This window comes from Falco biarmicus, chromosome 7, assembly GCF_023638135.1.
Source record: "Falco biarmicus isolate bFalBia1 chromosome 7, bFalBia1.pri, whole genome shotgun sequence".
NCBI lineage: Eukaryota > Metazoa > Chordata > Aves > Falconiformes > Falconidae > Falco > Falco biarmicus.
This window is the reverse complement of record NC_079294.1, coordinates 18,070,249-18,090,675: the sequence shown is the minus strand read 5'-3', so window position 1 is coordinate 18,090,675 and position 20,427 is coordinate 18,070,249. Positions and strand designations below refer to the sequence as shown.

General features: G+C 39.4%; 1 protein-coding gene across 2 annotated transcripts; it reads right to left on the bottom strand.

Moving 5' to 3' along the window:
• Window positions 1-870: 870 nt before the first annotated feature.
• Window positions 871-16,726, bottom strand: FAM98B (family with sequence similarity 98 member B). Of its 2 annotated transcripts, none has more exons than XM_056344963.1 (8): window positions 16,466-16,726; window positions 15,530-15,678; window positions 14,542-14,676; window positions 13,666-13,844; window positions 6,692-6,772; window positions 6,182-6,298; window positions 4,994-5,161; window positions 871-4,179 (listed from the first exon to the last, which is right to left on the bottom strand). In XM_056344963.1, exons 1-8 carry the CDS (start codon window positions 16,528-16,530, stop codon window positions 3,832-3,834), a joined length of 1,242 nt encoding a protein of 413 aa, XP_056200938.1. In that variant the 5' UTR covers window positions 16,531-16,726; the 3' UTR covers window positions 871-3,831. The 2 variants fall into 2 exon arrangements, with proteins under 2 accessions (XP_056200938.1, XP_056200939.1); XM_056344964.1 differs by lacking the exon at window positions 16,466-16,726 and adding an exon at window positions 16,073-16,374.
• Between the last annotated feature and the right edge of the window lie 3,701 nt (window positions 16,727-20,427).

The window sequence follows — 20,427 nt, the reverse complement described above, 5'->3', positions numbered from 1 at the left end:
TGCTTTGAGAAAACTCGGGAAGCTAGGTATTTGCGCATTATTCTTTTGGTATTTTAATGGTTGACACAGTACACTGTTTTGCTACTCACTATTCCAAGTATTACAAAGCACAGTTCTTCATTAGCAGAAAGCACAACTCTTCATTAGCAGAATCTCTCACTTTTGTTAAAAATTCTAATTCTGAAAAGATTTCACAGCCCGCCAGCCAAGTTTCAACAGGGCTTCTGTAAGCATCTGCCACTGCTGGCTATTATACAGGCAGCACTATATAACCCTAAAGACTTGCTATTCTTGTCCGTGTAGTAAACCTCAGAATACCTCACCTCAAATGTGTTCTTACATGGACTAATGAACATTTACTCAGTTATCTTCAATCATCTGAGGGAGGCAAGGGATGAAGACGTAGAGTGCTGACTAACCACCAAAACCAGAATTCCTATTTATATGGGCAGATCTACTCTACAGTCTTGCACACACAAAAGAAGTTGTGTTTTACATCATAATTACAGAAATTAAGAAAAGGAAACTTCAGAAGTAATTAGAGGATATTTCCTTTATGGAGAGACAAAAGTAATTATTGTACAGATCTATAACATTGGGTTTTTTTACTAAGAAAAATTTAACTGAGATTCCTTAGTAATCACAGACAATGTAATAGGGATGTATTTGTGACATGTCCTGCCTGTTGAATTTTTCCTATATTGTTATCTCCAGCCTTCTCAATGCTGGTATAAATATATCTGTTCTTTTTCCTTATCATAAAAAGTTAAGTTCCATCACTATTGTAAGTCACCAGCAGGAATTATTCCTTACAAACATAGGAGGAACATGTGATAGTGGAGCCAAATCACACTACACAAGTGATGCAAATAACTTCAAATACAGTACTTTATTCCTCAGTGTTTACAGCTGTTAACAAAAGTGACTCTCAAATCCTGAAAAAAGAAAAACCCAACCTATCTTTCCAATTCTTAATCAAACAAAACAATATTCAGGTAGATGTTCACTATGTGTGAATAAACATAAAAATCTCACAAACATGTATATGAAAATATTTTACTTGCAACAGAATTTTTGAAAATACTTTTTCAAGACGAACATACAAATTTTGAGAAAAGGTTTAAATCAATTATTTCTATGGTATTATTGCATCTTTTGATAAATTAAAAGCATACATTATGACAACAGGACAGAAAAGGATACCTCTGAAACGTGGTGGTGCTTACTTTAGTTTTCCACTACTGGCTTCACATTTTGGAATTATTCAAGAAAAAGTGAAATGGCCAGATTAAAAAAAACAAACCTCCAACCTATTTGAATGTCTCATCTTTTACATGGTCTACATAAATATAATTTAAGTATGGTACTGAAATAATGTAACTGTCAGAATTACATGTGGGCAACACAGCTAGTTCACGTCAGGGTTTACTTCATTCAGAACCATCCTGCCTGCTACACACAGGATAAATTGACGAGTGTAAACGCACCAAGGCACGTCCACAGTTACAACAGTTCAACTAAACCAGTACAACTGCACACCTTAAGACTGATGAAATCTTTAAGTATAGATAAGCCATTTGATTTTCCTAGCATATTTCCTTGGTAAAGCTAAATCCTTGCCTGCTGTTTGTAAATTGCTTCTACCAAAACACAACACTGGGATGAGCAAGCAGAATTTTATATCAAGGCTTTGGTTGTCAAAAACTGCTCTCTCCATTGCTTTGCTGACCAACACTTCACCTCCAAGGCCAGCAGTCTCACTTGCTACGTCATCAATTTGCAAGCTATTCCAGAGCATTAGGCAAAACCCAAGCTCAACAGCAAGAAACCCAGTACTGTGCTCCCACAGGATCCATGAGGGTCTCTCCATACTGAATGCAGAAGCTGGCAACAGCTTAGGCCAGCATGGAATGTAGAAAAAAAATTGGCAAAGGAACTGTACTGCTAGCAGCTGGGTGAAGTTAAGCCGTTATTTCAAGAGTTCACATCCAAGCTAACACGTTCAAGCAAGGAAAACTTCTGCCCCTTTTTGTTAGGCAGCTGCTGGGACCTTCAAGTTTGCATAATGCTGTATCTACCGCATCACAAGCAGCATTCTCAAGCACCCTATGATCAGAGAGGAAACAACAGAAGAGAAACTTCTGAAGTTTATCTGGATTAAAATTTCAAATGAGAAGGAAGGCTGGTGATGGCTTATTAAAATCTGCCATAGGCTTTTGGAAGAGATAATAACTGATTTCGAACAGCTTTACATTCATGCATAAAGCTGCCTATGAAACACATGATGCATGTGTTCCTGAAGGTAAAGTAACACCTTTAAAGCATACCAAACATGGACACCAATAGAAAATCTGTGCAGAAAGAACTCGTTAACTGTGGAACAGAAACCCAAAATCAAATCCTAAAGTTCAACACGCAGTTAAGCCTGCAGTTACATGCTCAATTAAAATGCTTCATGGCTTCTGTGCTATGCAATCAACAGACACCGCCAAGTCTCTCTGCAGTAACCTGACCCTGATAAATACTGTCATGAGTATATACTGGGGCATCATCTTTCTGTTCCACCTCTGTACTCACGAGCGGCCTCACAACAGGGGAGATCTAAAAGATGCTGGACAACAGAAACTGCCGTCTTTAATTGACAGCTCTAAAATTAAATTCTTGTCTACATGTATTTAGAGCCATAATTGTACGAAAGCTAACTCCTTCATCTAGAGTAATACTGTTTATGAAGGAGAAGGCACCCACACCGTAACAAGATGGTTGCTTTCAGGTTACCAGACCAATGGGTTAGCAGAGTAAGAGAGAGAAAAGTCACGGAGGAAGGACAACTGCTGTGTGAGACACCTTACTATGTGGGCAGCTGGCCATTCTTGAACACAGAGCAGGCGGGGACAAAAAAAAAAAAAGGGAGGGAGGGTGGCACGCAGGGGGAAAGAACTGGTATGTTCTTTCTCAAGAAGCTCAGCTTATTCAACCTTTATGTCTCAAGCCTGACTCAGAAGAAATATATAAATGAACTCTTATGAGACACGATGGCTGCATAAGTTTCCTGCCCAATCTGATCTTACTTAAAATATTTCTATGAAACACAAATAAAATGGAGAACAGGTAAAATGAAAATAGACGCTATCAAAACTCACCATGATTGTGAGTTTACGGTATATGCTCTGACTTTCAAGTAGTCTACGATACATTTACGAACACACAAAACAACCTTAATTTTATTAGTTTCTGTAGAGTATTAGTTCAGAATGCTACTTTTATGTGAAATTCTGGAAGAATAAGAAATTCAATTGAATAATTTTGATGAAAACCTTAAGGATTTTAACATTTGACATGAAAATTTGTTTACACGTCCCATATGAAAACTAGGTGGAAGAGAAAAAGCCTGAAAGCAGCACTTTAGAGTCTCCTGCAAGTGTTTCCATCTGGTTCTTAGGCCTATTTTGTTTTCTACACAGCATTTTGGAGCAGAGGAGTGGACATGCAACATGCAATAATTGGAGAGGCTTGAACGTTACATAATGTATTTTTTGTTTGTTTAGAAAGGGTTTTATTCATTTTTCTGAGGCTTATTTTAAATAAAATGACATAAAAACCACCCTATGAGCAGTACGAAAAACAAGGACTTTAGTCATCACATTTTAGTATAAAAGTTCTGTTCAGTTAACTAAAAGAATTCAATGACAACATCAGTTGGTCTAATGCAATGATTCATACGGTCATACTTAATTCTAACCTAAACCCGAGTTAACATATCTAAATTTCTCATACCAGTAAACACCACCACTATATTTTGCCAATTACTCTCTTAATATTTACAGTGTTTTAGTATCTTCGGTATCCTCCCCCTCCTCTTCCACCATATGGATCACCATAACCTCCCCTATCACCATAACCTCCCCTGCCCCCATAACCTCCCCTGCCCCCCTGGAAGCCACCTCCACCTCTTCCACCACCTCTGAAACCCCCACCTCCAAACCCACCACCACCACCTCCTCCTCCTCCTCCTCCTCTACCCCCTCCACCCCCCCAGCCACCCCTTCCACCACCACCACCTCCCCAGCCACCCCTTCCACCACCTTCTTGTCTTTTTTGCCAAGGAGGCATTTCGGGAGGAGGTGGTTCAATCTCTGTTGGCCTGCCTCCACGGTCAGGTACTCTCCCCATCAGAACCTGTATGGAAAAATAGGTTGTTTTGAGTTTAAAAAAAATGTAGTAGGTCTTTTTGCTACTGCTTTTGAATTTCCTAAACTCACTGTGTGATGAATGTTAACATACTCTGGTCAGTCCCAGGCACTCCAATTAAAAGTCCTCTCAAGAAAGAAAAAAACTTTTCTCTGAGATCCTACAATAATTAAGAAATTTCAGAATCTTTGGGATCAGAACATATTAAAGTGTATCTAAATGAAGCACAAAACTTTAGAAAAATCTGTAAATAAAATGGGCTTAGTCACCATTACAGTGGTGAAACTAGTAACTCCAGCTTTTATCATCAAGAAAGCAGTACAATGTTGATTAATTACTCTAGCCAAACCAAATAAATCTACTTTGCAGCAAAACAACAAATCCACAGAAACTTTTATAATTTTTAAACATAAATTTCAAATATACTGATTAACTAAAGACACTCGTTTACAAACTGAACAACATAATCCTGCAAACAGGTAGCCCAGGAAATGATACCAGAAAGACTCAACTTGAGGCGTGCAGTTCCACTGAACTCAAGAGGTCATATACACACATGCATGTGCACACATACAGCCCCCACTACTGTTTCATCCTGTTGCAAGAATGACTGTGTAATAAGATAAAAAAAGAAGCTGCTGCAATGCCTACTGGAATGCTGCAAACCTTCCTTTCTTGAAGCACCAGGTATCTTGCAAAAAGAAATGAAAGTATTAAGCAAGGAGTATAATTCCAGAATTACTTTTGATAGGTCTGTAAATCCCCATGTCCTTTTATTGCATCCCAGAAAGAAAAAGTATACCTTGTTGATTGCACAGACTGTATTTTCCCGTGTTGATCCACTACTTGTTCTTATGATCTTTGATAAATCTTCTCGAGCAGCAAGAAGGTGAGCTAATGTAATAGTTGACTTTGGAGATAACGCGTAGCGCTTGGGCTGATAGATTCGTGCTATGTCATCTGTTTTTACCTAAATGATAAAAATCAAACGCAACTTACTTGCTAGGCATAAAACACAGAAACACACTTACCATAAGCCATGCATTGGTCTCTGTAAGTTTCAATTTGAACACACACTGTCTGAAAATTTAAGTTACCTTACAAAATACAATGCCAGCTGTTACCAATTCTCTTCATGCTGAGGAGCTACTATACAAAAATGTTGATTATGTTTTAACGGATGTTGAAACTTAGCACCATTACAAAAGAAATTCTCCTATCCACTGGCATCAAACAGATTCTTTGAGGTTTTCCAGCATATTTAAAGATCTAAATTTAGGAGTCCAGCCTGCTCTCTCAGAAACTTTACATAGCCGTATTTAACAAATTACTTCTAAATGTAATTAAAACAGAGCAGCTTCAAAGTACAGTAAATTTGTGGAAAAAAATTTAAATGTATCAATGGAGCAAAACACTTCTGCAAGCCGTGAAAGGGAGAGAAAAGATTTTTTCCAAACACACCTTGATGTTTCATTTTTTTAACAAAAAAGAAAAACAAGTACACTTTCTGGGAACATCAAGAATGATCGCCATTCAGAGAAAAAAAAAAAAAAAATTGATCTTGGATGGACCAGACAACAGGTATTGTTTCTTTACATGACTGTTTTGCTAGGCAGTTACTACACCATTTATGGATCCATTTCAGTCTGCACACTTACCTGTCTTGGGGACTGAACACGTTAAAAAAAAACACAAAAAAATGCCACAGCAACTGAAGTAGAGAAAGGTATCTAAACCTATTCAACAGTGGGGAAAAAAGGCAAGCTAACAAATAAATTAAAAAAAGACAACAATTTGCCTCTTGGCTTAAAAAAAAAAAAATCATCTAAATTATATAAATGCCAAAACATTTTCAATCCCCAAAACCTTCTTGAAGAAGTTATAAACAAAACTGAAGTGTATTTACATAGTATGTATGTTTGGTAGCAAGACCCATGGAACTGTAGCAGATTCCCGCTACAGGAAGCAAAAAAAAAAGCATCAAGCTTACCTTTGCTCTATCAGACCAGCCAAAAGACTGTACTGTCACATCTAGCCTCTTCATTAACATACGTCGGCGGCATTCATACTCACTGCGAAGCGCATCATTGATTTTTTCCAATCTTTCCTGCAGTGTTACAATAAAAAGTCCAAATGTTCACATCTATAGAGTTATAGAAGTCAATTTAAAGCTAACCCCATTCAGCAAATAAGATGTCTATCCCCAGGTCACCACTATAAACTGTATAGAATTAGGGGTGCATCTGTGTAATGCTACAGTAGTATGTATATACAAAATATTTGGGAAATTAGTAAGTGGATGAATCAACCCAAAGTCTGTTTTATAACATTAATTCTGGAAGCATCTGATTAGCATTGTTAATATTTAGCAACTAAATTTTAGTATTAATATGTAGCAATAGAACAGTGACTGTGAAATGGACAAAGTTAGATGAAGCTGTATGCATTAATTTTGACCATCCTGTTAAGTGCAGAAAAGAAAAGGAGAGACTTTTTTTACCACTTGGTCGGAATTCAGAGGTTTTGTTAGCAGTGATTTCCCCACGTGGTTATTTTGAACTTTTGAGAGAATTTCCTTTATCTGAAACGAAACACATACTTCTCAGAATACAAATTATATTTACATTTATTTCAGCACAATTTTCTGCAATCACAATTTGCTATTTGATCTTACAAGTATAGCACAGATACACATCTGACTTATCCATTACAAAGATTTCCTGAATACTTTCACTATGTGACCAACCTCTACACAAAAATATTTTATGGTACACCACTTCTCCTCCCAATTATAACAGAACAGTATCTATGTAGCAAATTTATCAAGTGCATAGAGGGAGTAGGACTAGTTAAATTACTCATTTTATTTATTACTAAGTGCTGTAACTACAACTAAGGAAGTGTAAAAATTGGAAGCTACTATGAGTTCTGTTCCCAAATGCTAGACTTGGCTACAAAAATCTGGTGATGGGTGCTAGTAAGAAAGGCAGGAGGTATGATGGGTATGCAACCACTTTCACTAATTGTCTTCTATTCCTGTAATTGCTGGCATTTAACATTATGTCTAACACTTGCATTCACTCCAAAGCTGCCTTGCTTATACTTCTTCCATTAGTTTTTGTCCTAATTTCATCCCTGATCATTATGGTCTCTCTCTGCTTTCCAGACTCCACTGCATTCTCTTCTCTCACTACAAGAAACCTCCACCTCCTCCTCTTGAAGGAACCTCCTTTGGCACAGTTCTTCTAAAACTCATGAATACCCACAACACCTGTACATAACTTTCCAGCCAACTGATTTTTCAGCTGGAGTAGAATGCATGCGTATCACTGATCCTGCAAGCTTTGCACACACTCTGATGCACAGAAGACCTAAATCAGGGGTCCTCAAACTATGGCCTGCAGGCTGGATACGGCCCCCCCCGGGTCCTCAATCCAGCCCCCGGTATTTACAGACACACACCCCTGCCCCCCCCAACCCCCACCGGGGGTTGGGGGTGGAAACCAAGCAGCCGCAGATGGCTGCCTGCCACTTCATCCGCACACCGGCCCCTGTTTAAAAAGTTTGAGGACCCCTGACCTAAATCTTCATTAACTTTTATAAATAATTATGGGGAACCAAGTCAAACGACTAAAACCAAGAGTTAATTTTCTTTTAGATATCACAAAGAAGGATTAAGGTAGTGCACAATCTACATTACAACCTGTAGCTGAGGACAGCCATTAGATACATCTGCAAGGATTATAAGATTTCATTAGTCACACAGGTGTTTACAATAAATTTATCATAAAGATATGGTTCAAAGCTCACTCTTCCAGTATTATCTTAGTTCATCTTGTCAGAGTTTTGAGTTCCATGTATTATAGAAGTATCATTTTCTGTGATCGCTATGAAAAAAACCAACTCAGACAGAAATAAAATTCTAGAGCACTTAGTTAATTGATTAAAGAAAGCTACTTGAAAAGGAATACTTGATAAATCAACTCTCGTGTTTCGGGGATTTCATAGTTATCTCTTTTTCCCTTTTTTGCATATACTAAGGAAAAAAATCTGATCTCAAATTTTGTGTGAAAGCCAGGGTGGATATTTTGTTCTTTTTACATCACCTTTGGACAGCACTGTGGCAAGTTAAAAATGCAATACCCCCAGGAAAAGTCTGAAGTAAAAAAATTACTGTGCAGTAAGCAAATTACGCAAAACCAGTATTTTGACTCCAGCAGAAAAGACAGCCTAGTAGTTTCTGAAAAGTGGCCATCTAGTTTCCCTGCTGTTATACTCCATCCATATAAAAAAAAAAAGTTTACAATAAGAGGTGAAGTTCAGTTCCATGTAGCCTACTGATCTCTATGCTCCTCTTTGCTAGTTCTTGCTTCTTTAGAACCTTTATTTTCTTTCCAAAAAGCCCTCCAGGGCTGTCCAATTTGTCTGTCTTCTAAACATAGCCAACTTGTGCTGATTTTAGTGAAGCATGTACACAATGCTTCTCATAATCTACTCCACAATTCAGATGTACCTAAGCACAAAGTACGCTTGAATTTAAACAAATGTCTGAAGAATGAAAAAATAAAGGTAACAATGAAAAATATAATAAAATCAGCATGACAGCAAGAGATGGAGAAATCACTAATTAGTATAGAAGAAAGAATAAACAGCAGATGAATTAAAAATTCTGTTAGGTAAGAGGTGTCTATCTGTATACCACTAAGGTCAGAAATACAACCTCAAAGGTTCTAACAAGTTGAAAGGAAGAGAATCTATCAAAAGAGACTGGCTGCTGAAACACAAGAAAACCAAAACAAATTCTCAATGTCATTCATAGCTACAGAGTGGAAGAAAATCTGGAAACCAGTGATGCTAAATACTATCTAGAGATTAGAATTACAGCAAGTTTGCAGCTGCAAGGGCAGCTAAGTGGTTAATACAACACTGGGCTTCACATACAAAAGCCACACATTCTGCCACAAGTCAATCACAATTAAAAGACCTAACCCAGCACTACATATTCCTGATTTCCATAAACTGAAAAATGAAAGGAAGTTTAGAGAGAACAATTAAGAGAATCAGTGAAAATCAGAACTAGATGAAACAAGAGCAGCTAAATGAAACAATCCTTTACTGACTGGGAAACTGCTCCCAAATTTCTGCAACCTTTTATTTCCAGGTTAGAGAATACCTATGTAATTTTATCCAGTGACAGGTTTATTAATCAAGTTAACACTTAAGGAAGAATCTTGTCACTGAAGAACTGGTCTACGTTCATGTTTGTGACATACTGTAGTCATGCCCAAACGACTGCATCTCCACTTTACTCCCTCACTGCCATCAGCCGGGCTCCGAGTGCATATCCTGCAGCTATAATGGTGACATGAGCTGAGCCGCCTTACCGCTGCAGAACACATTGTCCAGCCTTGACTGATGACAGAACTAGGAGCACAAGAGCTTTGACATAAGCATCTTCCACCAGAAGACAAGAAAATAACTGATGCAAGAATCTATGCTATAACCCACATTCTTAAATGTAACAGTTGCCCTACGTTAAAAAGGATAAGCAGGAGTTTTAAGAAAAATCACCACTACAACCAAAACCCAGAAAGAAGTCCGTATGTGTAAGTGGGAACAACACTAAAAGCAGTGCCCAGATAGAAAGAGCAGTGAAAACATACTCATAGAAATGTAAAACAAACTGCAACAGCCAAATCATCACAAAGTTCTCACACCCTCAGCTGTAAAAAGCAAACCAACTAATTAAAAGCTAGATGGAGATAAATATACTTCACTACTGGACATACTGTGTCACTGACCTTGGTAACATTAAATATTTAAAGGACTGCTTTGGAAGTTCACACACCCTCTAAAAACAGTTTGAGAATGAATCAGTTACTGGATTTGTTTGAGACAAAAACATTGACTTCAAAATCTGCTGTATAAAAATATAGTTATTCTGTTGTTACCAAATACAGCATATCTTTATGTATTGAACATGAAATTTCTCATCTGTTTTATAAGTCTATACTACTTAAAAAAATTATAGCTCATGTTTCACTATTGCGTTCCATATATTTATTATCTTTACCCTCTGTCAAAAGCGAGTAGTAATTTTATGCTTAACACCATTTGCACAGATAAACATCATACACGCACGCACCTCCAGGGTTTCCAAGATTTTGAAAAAACCTTACCTGGAGAGAGGTGGCATGTTATTAATTTAAGTTAAACTAGCAACGCTTTAAGGAAGGAACACTGTCTTGATTAGTCATGAGGCATACTGCACAACTGCAGAAAGATCACCTAAAATCTTAAGCACAAAATATTTTTAAGCCACCCTCTACCTGTCTTCCATTTACCTGCAGATCATTTTAATTTCAATATTTAACTAACTTCAAAGACATTTCTGTTTGACCTTTACGCCTGGTGAACAGAACAACTCTTTCATCTTGCTCCCTGTAACTCCATTGATATTTCACATACAGGCCTAATTATGTCTGCAAAATTTTTAAACACCAACAGTTAAAAGCACACACCAAATATGAATAAATTCTAGGAAGTATTCCCAAATATTTTTAAAGTATTTCACTTAAATGTTCTTTTAGCTTAGTTCTGATTTAGTTTCTTTGCTAGCCCTTTATAGTTTCTTTTCATTCTCTACAAATTAAAAATGTTCTAGAAAACAAATAATATGCACCTTTTGTTGGTCTTTTGAAAAATATATTAAGAAGTCTTTCAAATAAACACTATTAGAATGTCACTTTGTAATTAGGTGTGAAATGCACACTACCTTGACAGGAAAAAAGCCAGATGTGAGCATGAGTTACAAAGCACAATACCGGCATAAACCTTTCTGAATCTCTGATGAATGGTCATTTAGAATTTACGGGGATTTTGGTACTGAATTCCAGAATGCCTCCCAGAGTTACCCTTTGTAAACATACTTTACAAGGGAACAACATTAAAAAAAAAACCCCAAATAACTACAAAATTACTATTAGTTTTTCAATGCTATAGAATAAAATATATTTAGCGATAGGAGGCTGTAACACTGTCATTTCATCTCTCACATTTTCTTAAGTATGTTGACAACCACCCCCCCAGTTTATTACAGGAGATGCAAATTCCAAAGGTACTTCCCGTGACTGCTACTATAAAACTCATAGTCTGAATGAAGAAAGAAATCCTGATTTTATACTAGTCTTTTAAATAAACTGACAAATTATTAAAAACAATCAACGTGCTAATGTTCCATACCAAAATACAATGTGTGATCTGTCCCTTTGGTAGACTGCTGCTGCACAGCCCAACTATTCTCAGAACTATTCCCACAGCTACTGACAATGTTGAAGATGCTAGACAGAGACAAAGAGTAGACATGTTGAAATGCTGCAGATACATTTGCAAATTCAACAAAAATACTAGATAGGTATGTAAGTGTCTATTACAAATGATATAGTATAATACTAAAAACCCACAGTGCAATTTCAATGGAACCTAATTAAATCAAAAGCAACAAAATATTTAGAAAAGGAAATCAATAATTTCAAGTGAATTTTTGTGAGAATCTAAAAAGAGCAACAAATAGCACTGAAAAAAGTGTACAAAGCAAAGGAATTCCGATTGGTGGTATCACTGATCTAACACAGCTACAGCTACGAATGTGTCTAACTCTGTACTGTATCAGAGTAACTCTGAGCCTGTCCGATATTAAAGGGAGGGATGAAGGCCAAGGAAACATATGGTAGAAATTCTACAAAAATCTCCTGAGAAGTAGGAAAAAAATAAATCCTTTGTTTGTAAGGGATGAAACATGCAGAGAACAAATTACACTACTAATCTGGAGTCGCAGAAGAGGAACAAACTAGTCTTGCCGCCTTTCTACAGTATGAAGTGAGTACAAGTCGTATAACTACTGTGGAACCGACAGACCTGAAAACAATTGCAAAACAGCGCAGACAGTATTATTTGGGGGGAAAAAAAAAAGATAACATGCTTTAAAGATTCAGCTCATTTTAGTACTTACAAAACTGGAACAGTTTACATAAACTGTAACAGTAACACCCTACACACCAACTCAAGACACTGATCCCTTATGAAAAGAAATCCTGGACTTTGCAAAAGGTGGCAGGAGTCTAGTAACTCAAAGAAAACTTTCTAGACTCTCTATGTGTGTGTGAAGGAACTGGCCCATCAGATCTGGTTTTGCTGTCTTGCAGTTGCAGAACTAGAGTCCTACCCCTTTAACATGGGATGAAACTTAAGCTGTACTCAACTGAAGCAAGGAAGTGAGCAAGGAAGGCCACTACCCATGGCTGCAGCCCACAAACCCCCATGAATATAAACACAGCTAACACCCAGAGGGAGAGCAACAGTACTAGGCAAGTTTCAATCAATTAGTTATTACTTGTAAAACTGACTTTTTAATCCAGAGAACACAGTGCTAGGATTGTATCTTTATCCTTTCAAAAATATTTAACGGAAAGACTGGATATAAAGATTTCATTAGAATTAAATAGATCAAGCACAGTTAATGGTGCAGGAATAGGCCTTCAGCCACCTGGATGCTGCTTTTTATAAATGAATGTATTGAAAGGTTTCATCTTGTCACGCTGAAGTTATACAAATGTAAGAAAACCATGCAAGTAACAAGCCCTCTCCCCGAAACCACTGAATGTTCAACTGCCTGCTGTTGATGAGAAGAGGAGGAAGAAAAATAAAGAAGCATAATCACGTAAAATTACTAAACTCAAAGACTCAGCAGCAGACAGATTCATTCCACGTATCTCCTGTAATTCTTAGAGATTGGTCGCCCACTCTTTCTCCAAATACTAGGGAGAAATAAAGAGCAGAACTTCTAGCTGCCTGACAGAAGATAAATTCCACCCCAAGAGCCTATTTACATTCTGCAGTGAGGAAGCCAGACTAAAGATCACATCAGTTAGAAACCGGTGGGACACAACTGAAAGAGCTATCCTGTTGAGTATGGTTTAAATTGGCTTATTCACTGGTAATTCAGACATTTTCATCCTCTTCTACAACTAAGGAAATGGCACTAACAAATCAATACTTGCAATTTAGAAATTCATAAACTGAAAAGCAAAAATTTAGGTTCTGGCTATTAAATTTAAATACATGCCAGAAATGACTACAGGTACATAAACACTCAATCAGTTATTACCCAAAGTCTTCTCCTTGCTGCAGCACACCTGAATGGGTAACAGGAAAACTAACTTACTTCAACTCATACCTTTTGCATGGCAAAGTATGCCTCATCAGCATCTCCCTGCGGATGCGACGTACTTGAAATACTTCACCTCATAACTGAAACAATTCAAACACTAAGCTGGCTTTCAGAATAAAAAATTCTGTGCACTTGTCAGATAGGGCTTTTATAGATCAGGCTGTTGGCCCCTTAACTCTAAGATATATGCTTAAAGAGATTATGCTTACAGTTTAACAACAGAGAGAACACATAAAAGCCCATACCTTTTGTTCCACATTGGTTAACAAGGGAGGAATATCAGAAGTCGAGGAGTTTGGCAGGCCCAGTGCATCGCAAATAGCTTGCACTTCCTGATGAATTTCATTGTGCTTTTCCAAATGAGAGCCTTTAATTTTCTTGCTGTGCAGTATCTTTAAAGCCTGAAGTTCTGTACTTAGAAATACTAGAGAGAAAAGTGTAATAATGGCAGATTTAGAGACACTCAAATCTTTCTGCATCCCTTCTTATATACAAATACAATATACACATTTATAAGACAACAATGATAAAAGGGAGACTCTTTCTCAGTTCTCTCCTGGACAGGTTAGTATCAGTTTCCCACTCTGAACTAATTCTCACCTGACTTCCTACCTTTAGCCTACACATCATATTTAACTGCTTAACCCACTTCTGCCACCAGACCCCTAGTTCTTTGGCTAGTTTCATATTATCACACTGGTTCCTGCTGCTACACCTTCGACCAAGTCCAGCTTAAGCGTAGATTTTGCTTCTCTCAATCCTGCTTTCAGCACCTTCAAAACATGTAGCATTTTCTTTTAAGGTGCCCAGAAATCTCTCAGAAACATGGCAAGCAAGGTCTCAGTTTCAGCTGAGCTGGAAGTGGATCAAGAAAGCGATCAGGAGGCCTCAGGAGGCTGACCCATACTTCACAAAGAAGTTTTAGTTTCTACTAAAATAGTTTTCTATTTTCCATTTCTGCACCCCTGAGCAGCTGATGCATGCTCAGCTAGGTTGTAATGGTTGTACATATACACTCAAATATACATAAAGACCTATTCAATGTAAATTATACAGTAACAGTGGAGGATGTATATAAAAAACCTGTATTATAAACGGGAAAAATGTAAATTATAACTTACAAAGGAGTTTAAGACAATCTTCTTTCTCTCTTAATCTGTCCTTGATGTCTCCAGATGTAAGTGACATATATGGACAAGCCATTTCTCTCAGAAAGCCACTAATCTCAAGCTGGAAGCTCTCTATATCTTTATCACCTATGGGAATAAATAAACGCAAAGCTAATGGCTTTTTACAGAAACATAAAATCTGAATCTAATTTTCTTAATTTATACAATTCAATTGCATGTTTCAATAGCCCAGAGAAAGATTTCCCACTTACCACCCTAGTAATATTTTCTTATGCTTAAGGAAGTCCTACATACAAGCAGACAAGCCTTTTAATAGCTACAGCAATACTGCACCCATACTTTGAACAAGAAGGCGATGCTACAGCAGTCTTTGAAGACATGAATGCAAACGAACATCACTAGGAACTCAACAGCTTATGTCACAAAACAGCATATCAATGTAATTAATTTTCTGATGAACAAGTTACAGGAGTCATGAGCCCATTATTTTCAATGGTCATTTTTAGTTTTACTACTTTTTTTGTGAAAACACAAGCAATATAACATCTCACTGAAGTTCCAACACTCAACAGAAAAAATCAGGTAGCACTAACAAGCAACTTGCGTATCTACACACAGTGCTGAATGGCACACTGCACTGGATCAACTAGCTGAAAATACCAGACACTGCAATTTAAGCCATCAAAATATGATTATATATAACTACCACTCAGGGGATGTATGAATGTACTTTTTATATTTATGTAGATAGAAAACCAACTCAAAAGCATCTTTTTTTTTCTCTCTTTTCTTTCTTGTCTTTAAGGACAAGACTTTAATCTAAGAGCCACATGCACAGAAATATTATCAGTCTCAGTTTGGCTATCTTCCAGCTATCTTCTAAATTTCAGCTAATAGTGAGACTACAGTGTTGAACAGTATGGGTCTAAATCCACTTGAACATACACTAAATTGCTTTAATAAATTAACATTCATATACCATCTGTTGAAGTGATGCTTTCTTCCATATTACAAAGTGACTTTATTTGGGAACCTAACCAAACACAAAGCTCAAAAAATTCTGGGGAAGATAATCCATTTTCTGCTGCTTTGTTCAGGGCTTCCTCCTCCAACAGTGGACCCGTGTACCTGCGCAGAGAAAAACATCGTGATAAGAAGCAAGTTTAACATAAAACATACCCATTTTAAAAATAATTTTACTATAAGCTGGTAAGCAACTACTCTGAAAGAAATTAATCTTTGTAAGTTACTTTTGTCGAGAAATAATTCAGATCTTTTTTAAACGCAACAACAAAAAAAAAGTGGTAATTTACAAGCAAAATTATTTGTCAGCAAATAGGAGGCTGGCATTTTCACATATCACATGTACAGGAAAACAGTTTCACGCCTCAATAGGTGTCAAACAAGCAAGAATTAAAGTATTAATTCAAGTGTTTAGTCAAAGAGATTTCCTTCCAACATTAACAACTCACTGCCCTAGAGTACTAGCAATAAGATAACTGAAAATTAACCCAAATTTTACATTTTTTCTGCTCTGTTGCAGCTGAAGCGCCCTCACGGGAGGCAGGCAGGCACGAACGGAGGGGGCGGGCAGTCCGGCCGGTGGCAGCCCCGGCCCCAGCGCTCGCCCCAGCGCTCTCACACCCTGCGGACCCCAAGCCGCGCGTCCTTTGCCTCCCTCCATCACAGCCCGGGCGACCCGGCCTCCCGGGCGAGGCAGAAGGCCCAGCCAGGGCCGCCGCCGGGCCTCCCCCAGCACCCGCCGGAACGCGAGGCCCGTCCCCCCGCCGCCTCCGGCCCGGCCTCACGCCCGCAGCGAAGGGGCCCCTGTCGGCGCACGGCCGGGTGGCGCGGCGGCGGGCTTCCCTCGGCCCCTCGCCCCGCCAAGGGGGAGCCAGTGCAGCTCCCCGATTACCCCAAGGCCTCCAGCGCGTCCAAGATGTCGCACTCCATCTTCGCGCCGGGCGCCAGCTCCCTCATGCTGGCACCGCGGCCCGCCGCGCCGCGCTGTGCCCTGCTCAAACCGGCCCGCCGCAACCTGCGCCCGCCGCTACGTTCCGCCGCCGCCGGCTCCGCGCCCCGCGGGAGGCCCCGGGCTGCCCCCGCCCACTCCCGGCAGCTGCCTCCGCCGCTCGGAGGGGCTGTGGGGCCGCCCTGCGCCACCCGTGACCTGCCACACAGGCCGGCAGCTTTCCTCCCTTTGCCAGGGGTGGCCAGGCTGCCTCACCCCTCCCTGGCGGGGCTCGAGTGCCGGCGCTGCGGCTGGCCCTGCTGCCCTGCCCCGCGTTTGGCCCCAGACCACAGTCCGCTGCAGGCGGCTCACCCGCCGTCAGGTACCGGCCGCCTGGAGAAATACAGGGCCGGGAGAGCCCATGGCCGCCCCTGGGGCTCCAGACACAGCTTGTGCCTGGGGAGCCAGCCCCACCGCCCGCCCTTGCGGCCTGCCTCACGCCTCCTCTGCGAGACGGTTTAAAAAAGCAGGTTTTTAGGCCTGGACCTCTGCAGTGTTTCTGGGATCTCACTGTATTCCAGACTGTGAAAATCCGCCTGAGGTGGCGTAGGCCATGACTGCAGGGCTCCGTCGCCCTCATTTTGCACAGTGGTCGCCCTCAGCCCTGCCCCAGGGGTGTGCGCCTGGAGGGTACCTGCTCCCGGAGCCTGGTTGAGCCAAAAATCCAGGCTGTTCATGGTATTTTTAATAAATTACAAAGGGAATGTGGAATAGGTGGGTTGTGTTGTGCTGACTGGTGCCCGCTATGAGCATGACCAGCAGCTGCCCAGGAATGCAGTTTCCCACTGGATGTGGCCATTGCCGTGGAAGCTGTGTAGCCTGAGTGGGACTGCGTACTGCATGTAGTGTGTGTCTGTGTCTGTGTGGGTGTCTCTGTGTGACCTGCTGTGTCTCTCTGAGCACATCACCCTTCAGTCCTGTGACCTGCAGGGATTTCCAGATCCAGTACCATTAGACCTATTTCTTGGAAAAGTAGAAGGCAGGTCTCCCAAAACATGTGACTTTCTTTGATGTTCTTTTGTCTTCTATTTTAAGAGGTCTGGGTTCTCATTTCCAAACTTTCCTCAGTGACAGCAATTTTGAGAGAGAAGCATAAACTATTATTAGCATTTTTTGTCTGTTTGGTCCCAAACTATCCCTGTTTTATCCCTCACGCACAGCCGCTTCTGGTGAAGCATCCCCCAAATTCCCTCTAAAACAATATTGCAACATTAGCTTCTCAGAGTTTTTGATTTCGTCTAGCTCATCGTAGACTCCTATCTTTCCTATTAACTAGCAGGAATATTCTGCTTCCTTTTTTAATTTTTTTACCAGTGTTGCCTCATGTGGACCTTCAGAAAATCCAGCGGCTGAATCTGTGATGAAGACCTATAAAGATGTGCAATCAGACTGAAGTAATTACAACATAGATATTCTTAATGAGTGAAATCTCCACAGTTTTTGAAGCAACTATTTTGAATTATTTCCATTTAGGTGTGGTTTTATTTAGTACTAAGCTTTTTTAAAAATGGGGATGAGGATAGCCATGACATCCTCCCACAAACACAGACAGAAATCTAGAAATTAAAAACATTAGTCATGGCAGTCAGTGGAAAGATGAGCATATTAAAGTTTGATAGGCTTATGTTGACTGTATGATGTACATTGGTGCCAGTAGCTCAGCGGTCTCTTTCACAACTCTCAACTGTGTCTCACTGCATGTGACTGAGCTTTAAAAGGACTTTTGTTTCAAATGGGTTAACACAATTTCTCTAAATGAAGGTGCATACATCTGAGAGCAGAGATTCTGAAAATAAGAACTCTTTACTCCTGTTTAAACAACATTAATGTCCAATTAATAGAGAGAGAGAACAAGATATGCAGACAGAAACAGCCAGTTTTCTTTCCCTTTCTTTTCTAAAGTTGTATCTTTATGCTACCTGCCATGAATCACCACTGTATGGTCGTTCTGAGAAACCAAGTAGTTTTCATACCGCCCAACACTGAATGTTCCCATAACTGGGAACAACTGGAAGTGAAACAAGCACAACATAATCTATCAAAACTAAAAAGTAATCCGGTAATTTAAGAGGTACTGTGTGGTATAAATAGGTGGCAGCATCATTTCCTGGGTCTTCCTGTAAATTTTCCTACATGCCATAAATGTATTTTGCTAATTTATGTTATAGGACAATTCATAAACTAGTAATTTCTCCTACTGTCTTTTGATAATGTTGCACATATATGATAGACAAGCACATGCATCAATCAGTGTTTTAATTCCACAAGATTTTTTAAAAAAATCCCAACTTTTCTGTATAGCAGAGATATTTATGTATATGAGGACATACAAGTTTGAATTTCACAAATTGTGTCTTGAGACCCACAAGTGAAACACATTTTTGGTTGTGATCATCTACTTAGGTTGCCTAACACCTTCTCACAACTTTGTCATTCATTCAGTCCACAACTTTCTCCATGTCCATTCCTGAGTTTCTCTTCCCTGAGGGAGGAAAAAATATCATGATAAAGCGGCTAAAAAATATTTTGTAGCAGCCTGCTCCCATGGGACTGGACTTTGCCTTTGCCTCATGGCATTTGTAATACACAAACACCACCACCAAAGGAAGAGGTCTCAGCATACAGCTATTACTTTCACATGAAAGGTGTATGTGGCTTCAACTAGGCCACCAGCACCCTAGAGCTTTTTGGGTTTTGTCAGGATTTCTTTTTCACTAATCTACCAGTTAGTCATCTCCCTCAGCAGTCAGATAAGTCCTGGTGTTAGCACAAGGACTGAGTAGAAATGCACAGCCAAGGTTAGAAAATGAAGATAGCACTGGATCACTGACTTGGGTCAACTTGAATTGATATGAAATGGCATCTTAACTGAGCATGCAGCTGCAGCTGTCTACATCTCTCTTAAATATATTGGGAAGTACCCTGAGTTGAAAGCCAGGTGAAGATAGGAACTTGGGGGACAGGTCTTCTGCCAATTCATACCAAATATCCACAATTACAAGTTCCCTGTAATCTTACTAAAAAACCAAAATACGTAACTCAGTTTTCTATAGATGTTAAACGAAGGTAAATCTCAACCACTTACCAAACTACTATGAATATAACAAGTTACATGTTACGCTGTTCAAAACTGCTCAGGAAGTGTTCCTACTGCCAGGCTTGCAAATGGGCACTGGGCATTCTAATACTGCTTACTGGCAAGGGTGAGATGGAAGGGTCCTGCTTACCGCTGCAACAGAGTGGTCCCCTCCTGGTCTACACTGCCCACAAAGCAGGGTTTTAGTTGTATGTGCTGTGTACAATCTGTCTGCTTCTAGTAGGGAAAGTAAAACCGCCTGCAGACAAGCTAGCTGCACATTTCAAAAGATTCGTTTGCTTTGTGCTTCTCATGTGCAGCACAGGAATAAACAACAGATCGCTTGAATTCAAGTGAGCAGGAGACACTCTGTTTTAATGCAGAAGAGGTACAAATAATTTAGAATACTAAGAAACATTTAGCAGACAATTACTGACCACTAGAGGGGATCATAGGAGTGGAGAAGGAATGGAATACACTGCATAACAAATGCTTTCTTCTAACACAAGCTTGCCTGCATGCGATGTTGTACTGTATGTGCATAGTTTAAAAACGAGAAAAGACAGCACTTCTTGCATGCTTACGCAATGTAAGAAATTTTTATCAATTGAGTTTAAAACAGATCAATAACAGGTTTAATTGTTAAAATGAGGTAACTTCTTTGCACATATCTTTTTCATCAAACTAATAGATCTTAAACCTGTTCAACTTCCATCTGTAAAAAAACTTACTAGCTATTCTTTTAACCTATTAAAATAATAAGTACTGTTCTTCAGACTTGCTGACATTT